The sequence below is a fragment of the Nicotiana sylvestris genome, chromosome 1 (assembly GCF_000393655.2).
Source record: "Nicotiana sylvestris chromosome 1, ASM39365v2, whole genome shotgun sequence".
NCBI classification, from domain to species: Eukaryota; Viridiplantae; Streptophyta; class Magnoliopsida; order Solanales; family Solanaceae; genus Nicotiana; species Nicotiana sylvestris.
In genome coordinates, this window is record NC_091057.1 from 145,655,985 (window position 1) to 145,676,808 (window position 20,824).

At 34.7% G+C, this 20,824-nt stretch overlaps 3 protein-coding genes across 3 annotated transcripts; 1 reads left to right on the forward strand and 2 right to left on the reverse strand.

The window, feature by feature from the left end:
• Positions 1-5,331: 5,331 nt before the first annotated feature.
• On the reverse strand, positions 5,332-6,854 carry LOC138875748 (uncharacterized). The gene is made up of 3 exons (XM_070154613.1): positions 6,249-6,854; positions 5,469-5,591; positions 5,332-5,388 (listed from the first exon to the last, which is right to left on the reverse strand). Exons 1-3 carry the CDS (start codon positions 6,852-6,854, stop codon positions 5,332-5,334), a joined length of 786 nt encoding a protein of 261 aa, XP_070010714.1.
• A 5,404-nt stretch (positions 6,855-12,258) lies between these two features.
• Positions 12,259-18,749, reverse strand: LOC104235433 (light-inducible protein CPRF2). The gene is made up of 6 exons (XM_009789194.2): positions 18,222-18,749; positions 17,989-18,088; positions 15,478-15,688; positions 13,883-13,958; positions 13,681-13,806; positions 12,259-12,830 (listed from the first exon to the last, which is right to left on the reverse strand). The coding sequence occupies exons 1-6, from the start codon at positions 18,660-18,662 to the stop codon at positions 12,432-12,434; spliced, it is 1,353 nt and encodes a 450-aa protein (XP_009787496.1). The 5' UTR covers positions 18,663-18,749; the 3' UTR covers positions 12,259-12,431.
• An 834-nt stretch (positions 18,750-19,583) lies between these two features.
• Positions 19,584-20,513, forward strand: LOC138875755 (uncharacterized). Its single transcript, XM_070154620.1, has 2 exons — positions 19,584-19,996; positions 20,129-20,513. Exons 1-2 carry the CDS (start codon positions 19,584-19,586, stop codon positions 20,511-20,513), a joined length of 798 nt encoding a protein of 265 aa, XP_070010721.1.
• Positions 20,514-20,824: the final 311 nt, after the last annotated feature.

A 20,824-nucleotide genomic window follows, 5' to 3' on the forward strand; every position in this document is an offset into this window, starting at 1 on the left:
AATCTGAAGTTCTTTAAGAAGCTTTACTCTTGTGAATCTGGGTTTCTCGGGTCTTGTTATTGCTCAAATCTGTGGAAATACTGATATTCTGCCAGTATTTTGGTACTGCTGTTACTGCTGAAATTTACTTCTTCTACCTTCATTTCCAGGTACTTATCTTTTGAATTTTATGCCGAAAAGAGATTCAACATGACAAATCCATGAAGCCTGAATTGCAATTCTGTTTCCAATTGTCCAAGTTCATTAGTTTAAATTTTATTTTTTCCGTTTCATGTTAGTTAACTAGTAGTGAATTCAATTTGATAGCTATGAGTTAATTGTCTTATTTTGAAATTCATATAAAGCTTTGTAATAATGTTAGCCACTCCGAAATCTCATGGGTATAGGTATATGTGAATTGTCAAAACAGAGAGTAAGGCATAAAAATGGGCCATTGATTACATCCCATAATACCATTAGCTAAATGTAAAGTAGAATGAAAATATTAAGAAGTTACATTAGTAGTATATCTTGTAACAAATATGATTTTGTTTAGATTAGTATAAGTTATTATATGGTATGATGACAGGTATAATCATATGAGTAAAGTGAGTTGGTATAGCTCGTCATGATGTTAAGAATATTATGAATGTTTAAGCGTACAACTATGTTGTATGTAATACAATTCGAATTGAATCAATTTGCATAATAACTCTATTCTCATCAATTTGATTATTTATCGTTATAAATAAACGGAGCAATTATAATTCTGGATCAAAAACAAGCATGTGAGAATGAGGTGATATGTATAAGAACAAATCACAACACTTTATATCAATGGTAAATAAAAGTAGAATTTGCATTAATTAAAATAAATAAAAATTGTTCAAAAATACTTCTTCCCTTCATAAATTATTTTTGTGAGTTTCATATGGCATTCATCCTTTGGTATATGTATATGTTGTATTTGTGAAGGATAGTATTAATCATGTTCTTATTTTACTTTGAATTTGAATAGTCTTGGGATGAACATAATTAATACTCGGAAATTATAGTCAACGGGCAATACTTAATAAATTGTGAATTCTTTTAAGAATTTAAAGGCATCCCCTAAAATATGAATTTTACAGGAATTTCATATAAAAAATGTGTAGATATAATAAACAATTTTGTGGAAAATCCATAATATTATTACAAAAATTTTACGCAATTAGGGATGCGTTCGCGTACCCTGATTATATATTTTTTTAAAAAAAAAAAGAAAATTTGGATTATGCATACGCGCAATTTCGAGCAAATATTTAAGAAAAGGATTTTTCCAAGGATGTTAAAATAATTTCATATAACCCGAGGTGTGTAGTTCATTATCTAAATAAAAAGGGTGATGATGTTCCTGATTTTATTTTTAATTTTCGAATATATATTTTTATAAAAAACTATAACATGGACAATTTTATTGTGTACACGTACGCGTGGCACAATCCCCGGTAATTATAAAAAAATATATAATACGAATATACGTACGCGTAATTGGTCCATATAATTGTAAACAATAAGTAAAAAGCAGTAGTAAAATCATGCAATAAAAACGTATTTAGTAAAATCAAGATTATTAATCCAATAATAAAAACAGTTAAGCGACCGTGCTAGAACCACGGAATTCGGAAATGCCTAACACCTTCTTCCGGATTAACAGAATTCCTTACTCAGGATTTCTGGTTCGTAGAATAATAAACAGAGTCATATTCTCCTCGATTCAGGGATTAAAACAGGTGACTTGGGACGCCTTAAAAATCCCAGGTGGCGACTCTGAAATAATTAAGTAAATCCCGTTTCGACTGTCCTTCAATTGGAAAAAACTCCCCACGCGCCCCGCGAGCGCGGTAAAAAGGAGGTGCGATACATATTTGTATGACAAAAAAGTGAACTAAAAAAATAATTAATGTATATTCACAAAATTCAAATTATGTACAACCAATCCTCTAATCAAAAAATTCACACAGAGTCTCTTCAAAATCTCCATAATCATGTTCTTCTCGTTCTGCTGGAGTTTCATAGCCGCTATCTTTTTTTCACTTTCCATGAGCCCAAAGATTGGCAGCCAATTCTCTCCTGAATGCCAATGTTTGACTTTGATCGAAATTGAAGACATCTTCTCTCTTCAACCGGATATCAATAAACTTAAGAGCAAATATACCACAATCAACACTACAAAAAATACATGAAAAAGAAATTAAAGAATAGTTAACACAAGGGCAAAAAATAATAAATATAAGATGCATGGTAAAACATATGTGAAACACGTATTTGGTAGTTTGTTTCAGTGTGTTCATCCACTTAATTTGAAATTTTTCCACAGGACGGTCCCCATAAAATTTATTATGTTCCCCAAAATTCAGGCATTTGAGACAGTGTGGAATCAACCGGGCATAAATTTTGACATGTTCACGCTCGTATGTTGCATCGCCCATGGAATCATACACATATATAAATTTGTCTTCAAAGTCCAGAATTCCAAAAAAGTAGTGCGTAGATATCTGGCCCTCCCTTGGCTTAAGTCGAAATGGAAAGAATACTTTTTTGGCAGATGCCCATGAGATACCACAGGAAAGGCCGAGGCCTTTTACGTAGTTGGCCACCTTTTCATTCGTTGATTCTTCCTCATACCAACAAAAGTCCGTGAGTGGCTTAATAACCGATTCTTTTTCTTCTTCTTTTTCAATCTGTTCTTCAGATATCTTTTTTCTCTTTGATTTGCTCTTAAGAACCGCCATTCTCTTTTGCTTCCTTTTCTCAATTATCTTCAATTTTTCTTCTGGAGGATGAATACTATCCAGGATTGTCATATACTTATCAAAAAGTAAATCTGTTACTGCACATCTTGATTTTGTATAACGTGGAAGATGATAGCAATATTTTTTTGCAAGTAATATATGCCCACATCAATATGCTGCAAATGGACAACGACAAATGATAACATGTGAAATTACCACTATGAAGTTTAGAAAAAACACATTACACAACTACAAACAGCATGACAAAAACTTAAGCATATTTAGTTTTAGAAATAAGCTAAAAAACTTCAGCAGTTTACTATGAATAAAGCTATACTACAAAAAATAAGCTAAACTTTTGGGAAATACAGTTGAAAACCAATTCAAAAAACAAACTTAATAACTTCATCCGCAAGATCAGAGTCAGGATCCATAAGCTCGGTAAAGAATGATTTTTGAATATCAAGTCCAGCTAATCTGAATGGATTGGAATCATATTCACTGGCATCCATCTCCAACCACTCTTTAAATCTTTGCATCAATCCACTATTCTTGATTAACATAATGGAAGGGACACCTTCTTCTATTCTTTCCTACTATCCAATCTTGCCCCCTTTGCTTTTTCTTATAAACTACATAAGGAGATCTCAACCAAATACTCTCCATACACATCCTTTTCCCTTTTTATATTGTTTTCCTTTTGCTTGCTCTTCTTGCTGTTCCGTCACAACTAAATGTTGTTGTTCAGCAGCAGGGGGAAACTACAGCCATCATGGCAGATGCTTGACCAATTCCCTGTTGTTCACTACATTCTTCTGTCTCTTCACAAACAACAACAACAGCAGAATTACCTTCTAAATCAGCCCCTTGTGTACTACCAAGTGAAAATGAACATAAATTGAAGTTGGGGATATCACTGGTGTCACACATAGGAGAACTAGAAATCTTCCTTCTTTTAGGTTTTGGAAGCAGTTCCGATGCATCAGATGAGATCTGCAAAAGCAAGGAAAATATAAACATAAATAAAACTGATAGAGAACACACATTAGGCAATAAAACAGCCAGTAATCGAATTGCAGAAAATAATTACATGGTCTAAGTGTTGCGACACAGATGGTGTTTGCATTCCAACAGATCATGTATCTTCATGCAAACAAAATAATAAATAATACTGACTAAATTTTATAAAATTATACCAACATACTTCATACCTATCTGTGAGTCAGCAGGTGTGAATATATGTATTTCTCCTTTTTCATATTGCTGCAGAATCTCACCCAATTCTTTTCGAACTGCCTCCAGTCTTTCTAAAAAATCATTCAAAAACATAAAAAAGAAAATAAAATATGTCAAATTTCAAAATGTAAAAAATATACTTCGATCAAATATAATAAATTCATGATCTATAGAATACCTTTACGTTTGTCTTCCGCTGTGGTTTCCCCAGGCTGCATGCCTTTCTCAATATCAGCATTTCCAGCATCATTCAGTTGTGAACCAACGTTGACGACCATTGCAGTATTCTTTGGAAGGTTTTTCTCAACTCTACCTTCATTCAATTGAGCATCATTAGAGAGTTTTTAAGTTGTGGCAATTGAACCACGACTAGTTTCAACTTCCACTGCATATTCATAAAAGAGGGGGAATAGATCAACTAGTTTTTCTATATATAAAACATAGAAAAAATTTATACCTGTAGTGAAAATTTTATGACAGGATATTATAAAAAAAACAGTTAAAACTTCAACTCTAAGAAGACTGAAGTTAGTCAGTCACAAACAAAAACTTCGACAGTTACAAAAAAAAACTTCAGCTCTAGAGCTGAAGTTCGACAGTTACAAAAAAAAAATTCGACAGTTATAAAAAAAGAACTTCAGCTCTATAGCTGAAAGTTCACCAGTTACAAATCAAAATATTGACCAAAAAACATGTTGTAGTTTTTACAAAAAACACAAACACATGAAAACAAAACTTCAGCTCCTATCTAAGGTATAATTGAAATATTATAAACTTCACACTTTGTACCCGTAGTAACAACTTCCTGTGTATCACCACCTAGAAGTTCATTGCAAATCGCTATTACTCCTGCATAACGATCGTCTTTCAGATTTAAAGTACCAACAGGTGCTTGATTTCCAATATCACTTTCCAAAGCACAACTCGGTGCATGTTTTTTAGTGCCAACAACTTGATCATCTGCACCTTTCTCTCCACCTTTACTCTGTCTACAGACATTGGATTGTTCCTCTCCACCTTGTTGTTGAACGTGTTCAACGCCTTCAACAGCCGCTTCATTATGTGTAGCATTATCATTTGCGACTTTACGCAATGCATCATGAGCAGTATGTTCTTCAGTCTCAACAACTTGATTATGTACACCTTACTTGCTTCCAATATTCTCAGTTGATAAATGTGTTTCATCATTTACATCTCTGCTCAATCTATCTGCACTGGAACTGTGCTCTTCAACTTGTTCTTGAACATGTTGATCGCCTTCATAAGCCGATGGATCTTTGTAACAGTCGTTCCTCCTGTCATATTCTCGATGCTTACTCAAATCAAAATTGTCATCGTCCATTCAATTTGATTTGTTGACAATCATAAACAACTGTTCAAACTTCTCATCGAAATATTCCTAGAAAAAAAATTACTAACAATGATTAATCTGAAATAAAATCAGCACAAATAAAAAGACTTCTCTATAAATTAGTTTACCTTCACTTTTACAAAAACCGCATCCACAATAACAGTTCGCTCCTCCTTTTTAAACTTATCAAAAACTTCATTCACGATCGTGCTTCTTTCTTTTTCTGCATGCCTTTGAACCTCCGTCGTTAACTTAATAAATACACAACAAAAATTCAGATATAGAAGAAAACTTCAACTCAAAAAGCATGTTGTACTTTTACAAAAACAAACCCAAAAAACTTCAGATCAAAACTTATAGAGCATATTATATCAAGTAATTCATCGTCATCAAAGTCAGATGTAGACGAGATAGAACGACTCTTGGTACGAGATGCTTCGCCAATAAAAGTAGTTCAATTCGGTTCTTTTGGTTGATTCTGACTACGTGGTGATTCACCAATGTCATGAGTTTGATTCACTTCTTTTGATCGACTCTTTGTAGATGGTGATTTACCAATGACAGGAGTTCGATTCAATTCTTTTGATCACCCCAAAGTACGTGGTGATTTACCAGTTGAAGGAACTGCATTAACTACATTTGAACGAATCCGGCTGCATGGTAATTTCCCAATTAAAGGCATTGAATTCAATTCCTCTTATGTAGGAATTATATCCAATACCCTAAAGTCGCGATATCTCTGTTTAATACAAAAAAGTATATTATGAGGAGAAAAAAACTAACACATCAGCATATTAACACAAATACAAATAAAAAAAAAAGTAACTTACTTCATGAGTTTTGAACCTATAATAAAGTTCGGGATATTTAGGCTCTCCCACGCATACATAACGTAACATCCTGGGGACCTGAGGCATATCAAGGTACTTATTCTCTGCTACATACTTCTTTCGAACATCTGGGAAGCGCTCATAGAACCAAACACATAACGGATATGGAAATCTAGTAAGTTTATACTCAGTTGCATGATGTTTGTTCTGCTTGTCCAATGCATGTTTCAGTGAATAAATGAGTTTCTCATAAGCCACATTACCCCAAGGATATTCAGCACAAAGCTTCTCGTCTTCAACGATAGATGCATACTCTTCAATCACACATGACTCGGTATTTTTCCCAAACAGAATAGACTCTACAATAAGAATTTTCATAAGCTTAACTACATCATCATCACTCTCGCATATGTGTGCATGATTCACAACATTCTTTCGAATATCCTTCAAACTCACACCCTTGGACTTACCAAAATAGCACTTCAGAATAGTGCTCTCTTGATTAAATGGTTTTTCAATATTATGTGCTGTGATCCGCAAACCACACATAATGTGAAAGTCTTCAAGGGTGAAGGAAACATCATGCCCAAAAATCTTGAAACTAATGGAGTCTCGATCATTCGTGAATATTCGAGAAAGACACAGACAATGAACCAACTTCATGCTGCATTTGAAATTCTCCATAGCAATAATGTATCTAAATGCACCATTATTAAGCTTATCCCTTTGTGCAGGAGTCAAGAAATTTGCAATTAAACTCTTCAAATCATGGTTCCCCTTCCAGTAACCCTTAGAGTTAAACCATTCTGTAAACTCAAAATATTTTTGTCCTAGTACAGTAGGTGGAGGCCCAGGGACATAAGGACCTGGTGCTACTACAGGTAGGCTAGGTTTTTAGGTGCTTTGCCTTATTTAACTACTTTAGGATCTTTAGGTGCTTTAGGAGCCATCTGTCCAAAAAAGTAAAAGATACAAATAATAACATCAGGACATTATCAAAAAGATCATTTAAAAGTTCAACACCTAAGAAGGCTTAAGTTCGACAAATATAAAACAAAAACTTCAGCTCTAGAGCTGAAGTTCGACAGGTATAAAACAAAAACTTCAGCTCTAGAGCTGAAGTTCGACAGTTATAAAAAAAACTCCAGCTCTAGAGTTGAAGTTCGACAGGTATAAAACAAAAACTTCAGCTCTAGAGCTGAAGTTCACCAGTAACAAACACAAAAACTTCATCTCCTAAAGCTGGACTTCACCAGTTACAAACACAAAAAACTTCAACTCCTAAAGATGGAATTCACCAGTTACAAACACAAAAACTTAATTCTGGTTCTCCATATAAGCACAAAACATTCAGTAAAAAACAAAACACAAATTCAAAATAAAAAATAATGCCAAAACATGAAAAAAAAAACTTCAGCTCCTATCTAAGGTATCATTATCATCTGTTTAACTCTGAAAATTTTTAAAAATTTGAACGTCTAATCACAGAAGAATTTATAGAATTTTCATTAACAACATAAACACTCGTTCAAAAAACCTAAAAATACAAACGTAAAAGTAAAACTAATGAACTTATCAAACTAAACCCTATCATAAATATATGACTATCAAACCCAAAACCAGAAATTAAATCGTAAAATAAAACCCAGAAAGTTAATGCAATGTACCTGTGATTAAATCGTAATGTGGGAATAACGACGACTAGCAGTTGAAAATTCGAAACAACGACGAAAACCCTTTGATTTCAGAGAAGAGCAAATCAAAAAAACGCGAATAACGGGAGAGAGAGAGACAGAGACAGTAGAGGACTAGCGTATACTTGGAGAGAAAGTAGTCTTTTAATAAAGAAGGGCAAAATAGTCTTTTCAAATGGATTTTAACAAAAAAACGAGTACGGGTACAAACAGAAAGACAAAGCGGCTACAAGTTAAAAAGGGGCGCCCAAATAGGGCGCCCCATGCAATTTCATGGCTCAACTTGCCAAACGTCCAAGCCCGCATAAACTGGGCTAGGCCGGATTGGGCCAGCCCGTATTGACAGCTATACTTCACGTAAAGCAATAAGTTATGCTATAGATCCACTACTTTTGATGGTTTTGATTGCTTTAATAAGGACGGCATAACTATGTTCACAAATCACAATCTTTATTAGTACCTCGCATGTCCCCACACACAACATATTTAAATGTTATTTTTTTGGTTGACTGGTTGGTTGTTCTTTGACGATCTAAAGCAGCTTAGGCTACCACAGAATATTACCTAAACTTGTAGGTTGCAGTTGTTAGGGATATAGTAGATATGCCCTAAATCCAATCTCATATTTGATGATTTGAACATATTTTTGTGAACGTTATTTGATATAAAAATATATGGCATTCTTTATCATAGTTATTATTAATTGTTTGATTAAATTTTGAGATTTTTCATCGTGATAGAGATCATGATAATGAGAGAAAAGTCTCTTATAATTTAATCTAAGTTTGTTCTTGATCGTAGGATTATTAATTTGGACATTAGTAATTCGATTGGATCAATATTTATGTGATCGTCTTTATTGGATAAAGATTAGTTGATCTCATTAACTAAATCGCATAGATAGATGATGCATATAGAAATATGATCATTGAACTGACTCATTGGATAATTCCTAATGGTTAGAATTACCATTAACTGTCAATAGGATATTTTCTTGAAGAATGTTATGTAAGAGTTTCCTTTGACCTGAGATCGTCATAGTAATTGACAAGTTATTTATTGTGCTTTGATACTAGACACCTATGGCCCTAGGGCGATAGTTGAAAGGATATTGGGTACGATTAAATACTTGTAGAATTAGTGATTGATCAAGATGAAATCTGTCAACTCTTGGTAATGAGTTTAAGCTCCATGTTGTCATGAATTATAAACGACTAAACTAAGACCTTGGCCAGGGAAATTGAATGAAACAAGAAATGAGTTTCTTAAGTCATTTAATGGTCGATTATATTTGACATGAACACATAGTTGGTCGCCTATTAGGATTTGACAGTTGAACCATATCTTAGGGTGATCCAGAGCTATAAGGACAGAAGGAATTACTACATTATTCTTCTATTGGTTCTTGAGAGTAAATTGTATACTTCATGCTATCTGGTCGTTAAGGAGTGTTGCTAGATGTCACCCTTGATTAGTATACTAATGTGATTAATTTACTACCGGTTTAGTATTGAACCTATGGGGTCGCACACTAACGAGTGTTCTGATCTTTGCTAAAGGATTAATTAATTTATTATTTGATAATTAAATTAAAGAATTTAATTAGTCAAATAAACTTAGTTATTAGTCCTAATGAAATATTATTATATTCTTTGCTAGCACAGAAGATATAATTAATAAAGTGAACAAATTAAAATTTTCTATTTGAAATAGAAAATTAAATTATATCTCTTAGTTGAAATATATATGATATATTTGATACTTATAATTAATATTTATTTATATATACAGATATATAAAATATTAATTAAAAGTCTCATAAGTTAAAACCAACTTTGAGTTGGATTAACCAGAAAGTCCATAAAGGACATGAGGCTCTCAAAATCCCATGAGTAATGGGATTAGTAGTTTACGTATAAGGTACAAAAGGACTTGTTGGCTACTTTGTCCTATTGTGAATAGGATTTGTATTTTACAATATAAAATTGTAAGAAGTCCAATTTTGAGAAGGGATCCTCACGTCAGTCACGGTCTTCATGGTTTTTCTTAACCTAAATTAATAATTTGGTGCTCGAGTGTATATATATACGCACATCAGCAAATAACGTAAGGAAGTGAAAAACTTCAGAGGAGCCACAACGAGAGATATTTTGACAAAGTAAATTACTTTCTTTGTCGTGTAGTTGGCTGAAAGTTTTGAGAAAAATTTCAGCACTATATATTTCATTCAATTTGTTCGCGGGTTTTATCGATCAAAAGAGTTGATAGCAAGGATCGGTCTCGGTGTAGATACGCATAGAGCCTTCGCACTATCGAAGTATTTTGAAACGAGACTCTCTTCACCAGGTATATTTTAGATTCGATCTTTGACATGTAAATAAATTTTAAACACGAAAAGATCTTCCTAGGATTGTTATTGTCTTCCGCTGCGTGTTACGAACACCTATATGCAACCCTTCAGCAGCTAGGGGTGAGCATCAGTCGGTTCGGTTCGGTTATGAATATTATCGGTTTAGCATATTGGTTATCGGTTTACAAATATGATAAACTGATAACCAAACCGATAAGACATTAGTTATCGGTTATCGGTTAATCGGTTATCGATCATTATCGGTTCGGTTATTGGTTTACCCGATAAAATAACTCAATTTAGAGTTAAGCAAAAAAGAGAAGACAATTCACTCGAGTTAAGCAAAAAAGAGAAGAATTAACATATAGTATACTACCCAATTCTGCGTTCTAGCCACAACTAATATTTGAAGAATGTTTCATTTTGAAAAATTCATGACATGTGCAATCTCAAAAATTGATACTACAACTCCACAAGCATTCCATCTCCATTTCACTGGAAATATTAGTTAATAGGAACATAAATTACAATTTTTTGGGTTCCTACCAAACTATAATCAAGAGATCAATCATTTTCAAGAGTCCAATGGTAGCAAGAGCAATAAGAGTACTACTAATTCAAAAGTTGTCCAAACACAACTGAATTAGTGTTAATTCTTCAACAATCCAAATACATTAATAACAATACAAAGTAGTAGCAATTTCACCTTAAAATTAAAAAGTACAAACATAGTACTAAACATGAGCACAAAATAAAGAATCGAAAACAATCAAAAATCCTATATTTTTATTATCGAACTTTACTGTAAAACTCAAAAGAAAGGAACGAAATTTGTTCTTAACAAAGAAGAAATTTTGGAATACAAATTTACGCTAAGATTCTAAGAATGTGGTTGTACATTGAAATTTGAAGAACTATTCAAAAATTGAATTAGAGTCTAAAGAGTGAACATTGAAACTTCAATCTTGAATGTGGCTGGGAAAATTAGGAGAAAAAGAGAGAATGAAGCCCTAGAAATTGGGTAAAATCCTAATTTTATTAAATCTTATTGGGTTATCGGTTAACCCGTTAAGAAATTGGGCAAGCCGTGGCCCGAACCGATAACCCAATAGTGAAAAAATATAAATCCGTTACCGAACCATTAACCCGATTACCCGATATCGATACCCCAATAAGCTTTTATCGATTCGGGCTATCGGTTATACCAGATATATGCCCAGCCCTTGTTGCAGCATCTCTAAATGAGCTCAGAACTGAAGAGCCCAAAATATTTCTTGGGCATTCTATAACTATCCATATCCCCATACTGGAGGACTTTAATTAGGTATCTAATCGTTAAGAATCGTAAAACAATTTTTTCTAATGCGTACTGCTATTTTGCACCAATATTGTTTATCTGTAATTCTTTATATTGTCGTAGTGAGATTTTAATGGTACTATAAAATATATCAATCAAGGGATAAAATAAATGACAAATCGAACTAATAGTTGACCAAAGCTATATTTGTATAGAAATTCTTAATATGATCACTAGCATGCAATATGAAGTGTCATACCTTAATATCAACACACAAGACATAGGAATGTCCAATTATGTTTATGTATCTTTTGAACCCGGCTTCTAGCTGCATGAACGAGTTTTAGGATTCGACAGTTCCAAGCAGTGCAATTCAGCTTGGAAAACACCATAACTAGAGTAACTCATTGTTTCATTCAGGAGATAACGAAAGCATAATTCCACGACCATTTTTTTAAATTATAGTGACCGTCTTTTACATTATAGAATAAGAAAAGGAGGATATTTGCATTTGCCTGTTTTTATTCATGATCGTGTATGCATCTTCATTTTGTATTGACTTCAAATTCTCTACTCATAACTTGTTCTTAGCGTCTCATATCCAGATCTCTTGACATCTAGTTGAATGTGAGTTTTAAAGTTATTTCAGTGTGATTTTTCGTTTCCTTTTTTAATGCGTTTAATGAAGTTAATTTAGGTTTCCACTAACATACCAGGAAAAGCGACAGATTGAGGAAAGACGATTGCTTGGAAAAGTCGGAAAGAGATGCCAATGCATTAGTATCATCAAAGAAGGCATTGTCATACAAAGAATGGGCAATTTTTCTGCCACGGTTGGAATTGGATGCGCTAATAGAACAGTATGATTTTATCAACATGCTGTGCAAAATCTTCGGTGCAGCTGGTGCCTTTAACCGTGTTTATTGCTCTCCACGGCCTTGAGTTCCACAGGAACTGATTTCACCACGGATGCGCTTCTGCAGATGTTCCAAGCTAGCAACCCGCTGCATTGAAGCTGTTCTACCCATCTTGTTCCCCCCAACTGCTGCCGTTGCAGGATTCTGCTGTACATTTTCTATTGGAGGAACATCCACCATACCATTTTGGATTCTAGGATCATTGGTTGGCATATGATTATTTGGCGGTTGTTGGTAGTAGTGATGCTTCGGATCATCTTGCACAGGTACAGCAGCATCTGCTGATGTGTCGGAAGGACTACCAGAGTAGGATGGCATTACCATTGAGGAAATCTCTGACATAGCTTGGAATAACGGATTTAACCCAGTAACTCTTTTAACAGTTTCTTCAGCCATCTTCACCTGCACAACAAACAGCACATGAAGGAACTTTATACTTGCTTCTAGCAGCAAACGATTTTCAACAATATGAGGCAAGGGTGGAAAAAAGGAAACAACAATATTATTCAACTCCTTCCCAGTTAAGATCTACAAAATCATCAATCTACTATATAATGCTCTTTATTAAGAAGGAAAAGAGGATAAAAGAAGTTTTTGACATCATGCTAATCCTGTTCTTTTGGATCTGAAACCTTGTCTAAATCAGCAGCAAAGGTATCCTCAAGTAGGTGGATAGAAGCACAAGATAAGCTTGTCGCAGGGCAGTCCCACCAAAAAATATGTATGTTTGTCTTTGTTGACGAAGCTTGACAGGCATTAGAAGCATGAAATGAAAAATAAAAAAGAGATAGCAAAAGCAACATGAAGTTGCCAGCTTGTTGTTTCCAATCTGGATGAGCAATGGAAGTTAGACCAAGGAAAAACTCTCCCTTTTTTTTTTTTGATAACCTTGGTGTCCACGCCAGCTTGCGTGTAAATTCGACTAATTCCAGGGGGTACCTGCTACTTCCCATCAGCACAAGCACCGGATAACTTTGTTCGCCAAAGCTTGAACAGATGGAAAAAAACACCTAGTGTTTTAGCCTCCATTGGGATTTAAACGTGAGACTCCATGAGTCCCAACCCACTTCATTGACCAATAAGCCACACCCTTGGGTGCAAACTCTTTTTTCTTTCTTTTGGTTACAGGAATAAGTCATTTCACTAAGCTCAATGAAGACAACCGATGCACAAAGCAGGTGTCTTCTCGCACTTTCTTCCAAACAATTACTGAATCTACAGTCTTAACCACAACTCTTAAGAGTAGCCTTACCTTCGCTCTTAATGTCTCAACATCTGCTTTCAAGACTCGATTATCAACCGCTGCTTCATTGTATTTCTGGCTTATGTCAGTCAGACGTTTCAGTAGAGAGGAGTTTTCTACTCTGAGTTGAGAAACCTACCAAAAATAAGGTTTCATAAGACAGCAGTCTTGCACCAATATTAACTTACACAGGATTTAAATAAAAACATACCTGTGTCTCTAGTTCTGTCAGATGGGCCTGCTTTCTTCTCCTTGAACGTCTGGCTGATTCTCTATTTGAAAGCATTCTGATAAACACAGGGGTGAGATTATTAGGATTTTGACCAGGTAACCTTCACTATCAGACATAACAATAATAAGCTTTACATTCTGAATGCCGACCGATTACATTACCACTGGGATATGATAAGTAGGAAAGAGTTTCTAAACAGAAAAAGTTGGAGCATCTTATGCCGGTGACTCATTGCACCTCCAACCATATTATTCTCCAATGATTGAATTCATTCTGCATGTAATGGACAAGCAGCCTTTACATAATGACACCTTCCATTTGAAGTGCAATCTCTTTCCTTCTGAGGCAAAGAGAGATCTGATTCAATAAAGGCAACCGCAATTGGTAGCTTGACATTACCCAATGTGAGTCAGGAAATAGCATTCCTCTTTGCCAGCCCAAGAATTGCCAAATTGTCTTCAGAAGCTTTTAGACTTTTCGGCTAGGCCTTAACGCATCTTGTATGGCCCTTTTACTAAAAGCCTCGTACTTGAATTCCACACTTATACTTACATGAGGGTGCATGGCAATCTTTAGCGGAGAGGAGGGATTTGATATGCAACAATGAAGGATTCAATTATAACACACCAGGCGCGAACCCAGAGTTTTGTGCAAGCGAATTCAGCCAAAGACTAAGATGAACTTCTTCAGCAGTCAACAAAAAAGGACTTTATTGAACATAACAACTGAGTTTTTCCCATTGCTCTATTTGGTTCATATGCAACATATAAACAAGTCATTTTGGTCTCATGTTTTTTATATTTTAAAGAGCTGGGCAAAATGCATGTTTTTTTTCATTTTGAGCGTTGGTCATACCTGCTTGCCTTTAAGAGGGAGTGAGAGGGGAGAAAGAATGAAAAAACAGGGATTCTTTTAATTGGCCGAGTTGCTTGGTTCTTCAAAAAATGAAAAAGTGTGTATCTGTATATACACACACACACGTGTGTGTGTGTATCTACGTACATAATATACAACAACAACAACAAACCCAGTTTGATCCCAACATGTGGGGTTTGGGGAGGGTAGTTTGTACGCAGACCTTACCCCTACCTAATGCAGGTAGAGATATCTACATACATACTATGCTCAACAAAAAACATACATAATACATACACATGTAGTAGTATATTCTTTTGGAAAAGAAGATTCGATTGAATCCCTTTAGTCACACACAGCTATGCCTCAGCAGCACTAGAACAAAACCTCTAACCTTCACAAAGTATCAATAGCCACGCAAATGTTTTGAACGACATGTATGAATCAAAATTGGGAATGTATATCAAGGGTATTTTCTTTTCACACAAAACACTGGCTGCCATCATTTATATCAGATGTAAGAACAAAGTTGAAACCAACAGCATCCAGTTCATCAGAAACACAGAAACTCATAAAACAACCAGTATGATATGTTTATCCCCAACTAGTATGAGGTGTTTATCCCCAAGATAATAATAGTTCTTTTGACCAATCTATATTTCTCAGATTTGAGAGCAATTCAAGTAGAGCTACTTGTACAAAAACTGTAACTATATTACCTCCTTACACGTTTTGCATCAGCTGGATCCATGCCTTGAGTTGTTTCTGCTTCTCCTTCAGCTTCATCATCATCAGATTGCTCTCTAGATGAACCACTGGTTGTTGACCTCACCTGCACCACAGGTTTCTTTTGCACCGGGGGCAAGGAGGGAATTCCAACTGGCCCACCAGCATCCTTATCTTGAATTTTTGCCATTTCCTGACTAGATCCTGCAGAAAAAAAGGAACTAACGACTCAATACATGAAAGTAATTTCCATGATACATAGCACAGTAACCTGAACCAAGTCTTTGCCTGTCATTAAATAGATGTCTACATCCATTTATCCTTCTGTTGCATATTACACGCTTCTTTGCTGATGCAGATATTACATTGTCAAGTAAATAACTGAACAATACAATTATATCAGATTAAGCAAATGGAGAAACATTACATGGAAAATTACTAGAATGATGATTGCAGATGAAGACGAACTAATCAAAAGCCAACAATTTGCAGTTGATTTGTCTCATTGGCACTGGTGGACTAAGTTCCTACTGCACAAGGAGATCCTATGTGAGGCATGATTGGAGCTTGGAAGACAAATTAATTCACCAAATGCGCCATAAGTGCACAAGGCTCTCATTAGAGGTAAGACTGGACCCATTCAGTTACTTTTTGTGACTTCATTAATGAGAAAGGTTAAAGGTTGAGATCAAAAGAGTAAAATTGGCTCCTTCCTATGTTACATAGTGGATTAAATAACTAGGGCAATAAGTTGACTCATTGATTACTCATGAATGGGATTGGTGTAACAAGTAAACAACAATTAGCTACTTCAATGTTGTGCAATGTTGCGCATCGCTCCGTATTGGGTAAAACACCTCGCGTCGCACCCCCTTCTTTTAAAAATGCATGTACATAGTACCATGGCATCTACTTGAAATAGAAAATTAATATTTCAAAACCCTGAAAAGCTTCTTTATATAGAGTGTTGTAAAAGCCTAAAAGATGGAGGTCAAGGTAATGTTTTAACTATCATGAGGTAAGGTACTAGCTCCAAAGCCAGGATTGTAAGCCTCATGAATTTTGCATTATTTGTACTTCTAAAAACTAAAGTTAGCTAAGTAAATGAAAAATGAAAATTACAGTAAATACATTAAAATAGTATAAATTTGAAAGAGCAGATTGATCCAGATATATAGACAGCATAACATGGTAATATACAATAAGTTCTAGATTACAGGATAAAACATATAATGCAAGTAATATCCCTATTAAATACTTAAAAAGAAAATGTTCTGGGGAGTATGGGTGAACAGTCTAAGGTGTAAGTGTGCATGGTCCAAATATCTCAAGGGTGTTAGTTCCGTATACTTTTGGCTCCCCTGATCAACCTGAGGCCTCTTGATCCCGCTTCACACTTAATTGAGACCCAAATTAACCTTTTAAAACATTATTTTCTTAAGGTATTAATTAAGCTGTTCGTGAGCATAATCTGCGTTCAATTTTTTATTTTTAAATACGCTAAAGTCAACGAAATATATGCTAAAGTCTAAATGGTAACATATGCAACGAATTCAAGCTTGATACTAGCTTTGTATCCAAGAGCTAGATTTCATTGTATAGAGATTGTGAACCAACTTTGATTACTAACATCCACTTTTGGATTAGATTCATATTAATACCAAGCGCGAACTTTATCTCTAAGGGTTGTTAATTGAGCCCAAATAGCAAGATGTTCAACTTGGCTCGATTTATTTGCACTTGGCAGCCATACCTACGACTACGGGTACAATGTTTTGAATATCCATCAAAGAACATTTAATTGCGGATTGGAAGACATTTGTCATAGCAGATGAGGAATGATGGATGAACTATGTTAAATTCATATAAAATCTCAGAGAACATGCATCGGGCAGAGGTACAAATTTCTTTACTTAAAATAACTTCTAATGATTTTTCTTATTTGTTGAAACTTTTATAAATTTGTTAAGTATATAATAGACAATTATTTTAGAGATGTAGGGAGTCGCAAGATAAGGTACAAGTACAACCATAACCTAGTGCAACCCAGGGTCCGCCTGCTTTGGTTTAAATGTTTAAATTCCTTTAATGTTTGTTCCTTTTCATGTAAAAAGAATGTTAACTTTACAGAAAGTCAGAAAGTAATGGCAAAGTGACACAGGCATTGGAATCAATGGAAATACAGTCAAATTTTGCCTCATCCAAGAATCAATCAGGTTTATTGAAATGTTCGCATAACCCATACAACTGCCATCAATCATCAGCATCACAAACCAATATCTAAAAAAAGAAGGAAGCACAGATCTTCATAAATTTCCGAGTAAAAACCACGACAAAACCTCATAGAAAAGATCTTGGTATAACTTTTCGATAGCAACATAAATCTACAGCCAGCACAGAGTAACACAAAAACCAAAATCAAAGTACATCATACATAATCAGTGGCAAGAAAGATGACATCAGCATGTTACATGCAGATCACATTATACGTAAATAATACTTGCCTAAAGTGGAGACGTGCGATCCTGATTGAGCTGCACTAGCAGTCTCTGATCCTTTGTCATGAGCTGTAGAACCTGAATCCTGAGGGTTTAAACTCTTGCCCTATGAATATAAATTGCAGTTATAAATTCATTAGTGAATCAATTACTCTACGATTTAGCGGAAATAAAAATCAGATTATTTGAAAGGCGAAATTTTTCAAAGCTAATTCGTAAAAAAGAAAAAAGAAAATTACGCGAGTCAAAGCAACGGCGGCGCAAGCCAAATGGAGTTGGCTTTTGAGGAATGCTTGATACTCTTCAGAATCAACGGCAATATTCGGTGGAGGTGTGAGGCCAAACGACGACGCCGGCTTCGAGTTCAACGCCGTACTGGGATTTAAATTAGGAGTAGAAAGATTCTCATCCTTGATCTCCACGACATCGTTTTGGTGCGAAGATGAAGATGAAGACGCCGTCATTGTAGGTGGCTGAGGGTGAGATGAAGTGGAGGTACCGGCGGCGGTGGCTTCTTGGAGGAAGCGCTGAAAAGCCCACTCGGAAGAGCTGCGATTCATCATCTTTGAGTAGGAGGCGGCGGTGGCAGTGGTTGGTGAATCAACGCCTAAGTCCGCCGTCGGCGGCGTCGACCAGAAGTGGTCGCCAATGTCATCGTCCACTGAAAACACCCTATCCATATTTCTCTCTCTTTTTCTTTGTCTCTCTCTCTCTCCGGAAAAAACAGCTGAGACTTTTTTTTATTATGGGAAGAAAATTAAGGAGAAAGAAGAGACAGGATTGAGTTTTGATTATATACATCTGTCTGTATGGATTATTATGGTGGGAAAATATGATTCGCATGAGATTCCTTATTTACCCTTTCTTTTCCTTTTTACATCTTCTTCTACCTTTCCTAGGTGATTATTTTCTTATTACATGGAGTTACTTACCATTTTTATTAGGTTATTAATATTAAATAAATATATTTATAATTAATTTAAAATAAATTGATTATATAAATATTTTCTATATCATTAGTCTATTTTTTTTTAGAGAGAATCATGAATGATACGATGAGGTGATTGGAATCTGTTGGAATAAGTATTTCAATAAATTTGAAATAATGTATTTGATATTAATGTATTTATAAAAGACTCTTATTTTTCAAAGTGAATGAATGTGAATTCATTCTTGATTTACTACATACGTTTTGGTTTTAGCAAATATATTTTTGATCTTCCAAATTCATGAATATATTCATGAACTTATTAAATGATAAACTTATCTTTCAAGAGTCTTTAGCCTATAAATAGGGCTGATTTTCTTTGGAAAATACAAGCAATTCACAAACTACTTTTTCTTTAAAATATTATAAGAGACATTGATCAAATGGTGAAACCATAGATTCAAGAATAGAAGAGCAACATTCTTGAATGCTACTTGTTGTGTGGCTTAGTTGAATCCCGGAGATAGAGTTGTTATTTATTCTTCCGTTTGCTCGTGGAAGAGACTCCAACTATCTTCAAGAAATATTTTCTCTACGTGCCTCTAAGCCAAACAAGTTTATTTTATAATATTGTTGTAATTCTTGTTATAACAATTTGAAGATAGTTGTCTCTATGGCTACTACAGCAATTTCGAATGGTGTTCCATCTTTGCCAGATCCAAATTTTGAAATATTTGATGGCAAAGACTTTCCTAGATGGCGTGGAAAGATGAAATTCTTTCTACGGCGTTTGAAGTTAACATATGTTCTTGAACAACCTTGTCCCAATGCTCCTAATTCTGAGGTAGCAACTAATGAGGCTACTTCGATTAGAGAACAAATTCTTAAGTGGCAAGATGATGATTATTTATGCAAGAATTATATTCTTGGAGCAATGACCAACAAATATTATGATCAATATTCTGCCAAGTGCAAATCTGCCAAAGAACTTTGGGATACTCTTCAAGCTATTTATTTGGCAGAAGAGGCGGGCTCAAAGAAGTTTCTTGTTTCAAATTATATGGAATTCAAGATGATTGATGACAAGTAAATCACTGATTAAGTGCAAGAATTCCAGTTTATAGCTAATAAAATTGCTATTTTTGGAATTAATCTTGATGAAAACTTTCATATCGGTGCTATTATTTCAAAACTTCCTCTGTCATGGAAAGAGTACAGAAGTAAACTTTTACATAAAAAGGAAGATTTGACTCTTGAACAATTGTTGCAACATTTGCAAATTGAACAAGAGACTAGAAATCATGACACTAATATTTTCAAGGAACCTGTCATGAAAGCTCATGTGGTTGAAGAGAAAACAACCAAAAGGGAACCAGATAACAAGAAATTTACAAAGATAAAGAAAAGTAAAAATTTTAAGCGTACTAGTGCTAATTCTAAGTCAAATGAGTGTTATCATTGTCATAAAATTGGTCACTATGCTCGTGATTGTAAAATTCTTAAAGCTGAAAAGAAGAAAGGAAAAGTCAACAATAATAGAAATAATGAACTTGTAGCGAAGGTCACAGAAGCATTTGCAGCAGAAAATCAAGTTGAATGGTGAATAGACACCGGTGCAACTCGTCACATATCAGGTGATAGAAATATATTTAAGTCCTATGAATTAGTGGGGGGTGATAAAGTCATGTATATGGGAACTCGTCCTCTGCTAAGTTGTAGGAAAAGGAACTGTTGAGTTGAAGTTTACTTCCGGAAAGATGGTCACATTGAAAGACGTATTGCATGTTCCTAACATTCGGAAGAACTTGGTGTCACGTACACTACTTTCGAAGCATGGTTTTAAAATAATTTTTGAGTCAGATAAATTTATTTTATCTAATAATGATATGTTTGTGGGAAAAGGCTATGCCACAA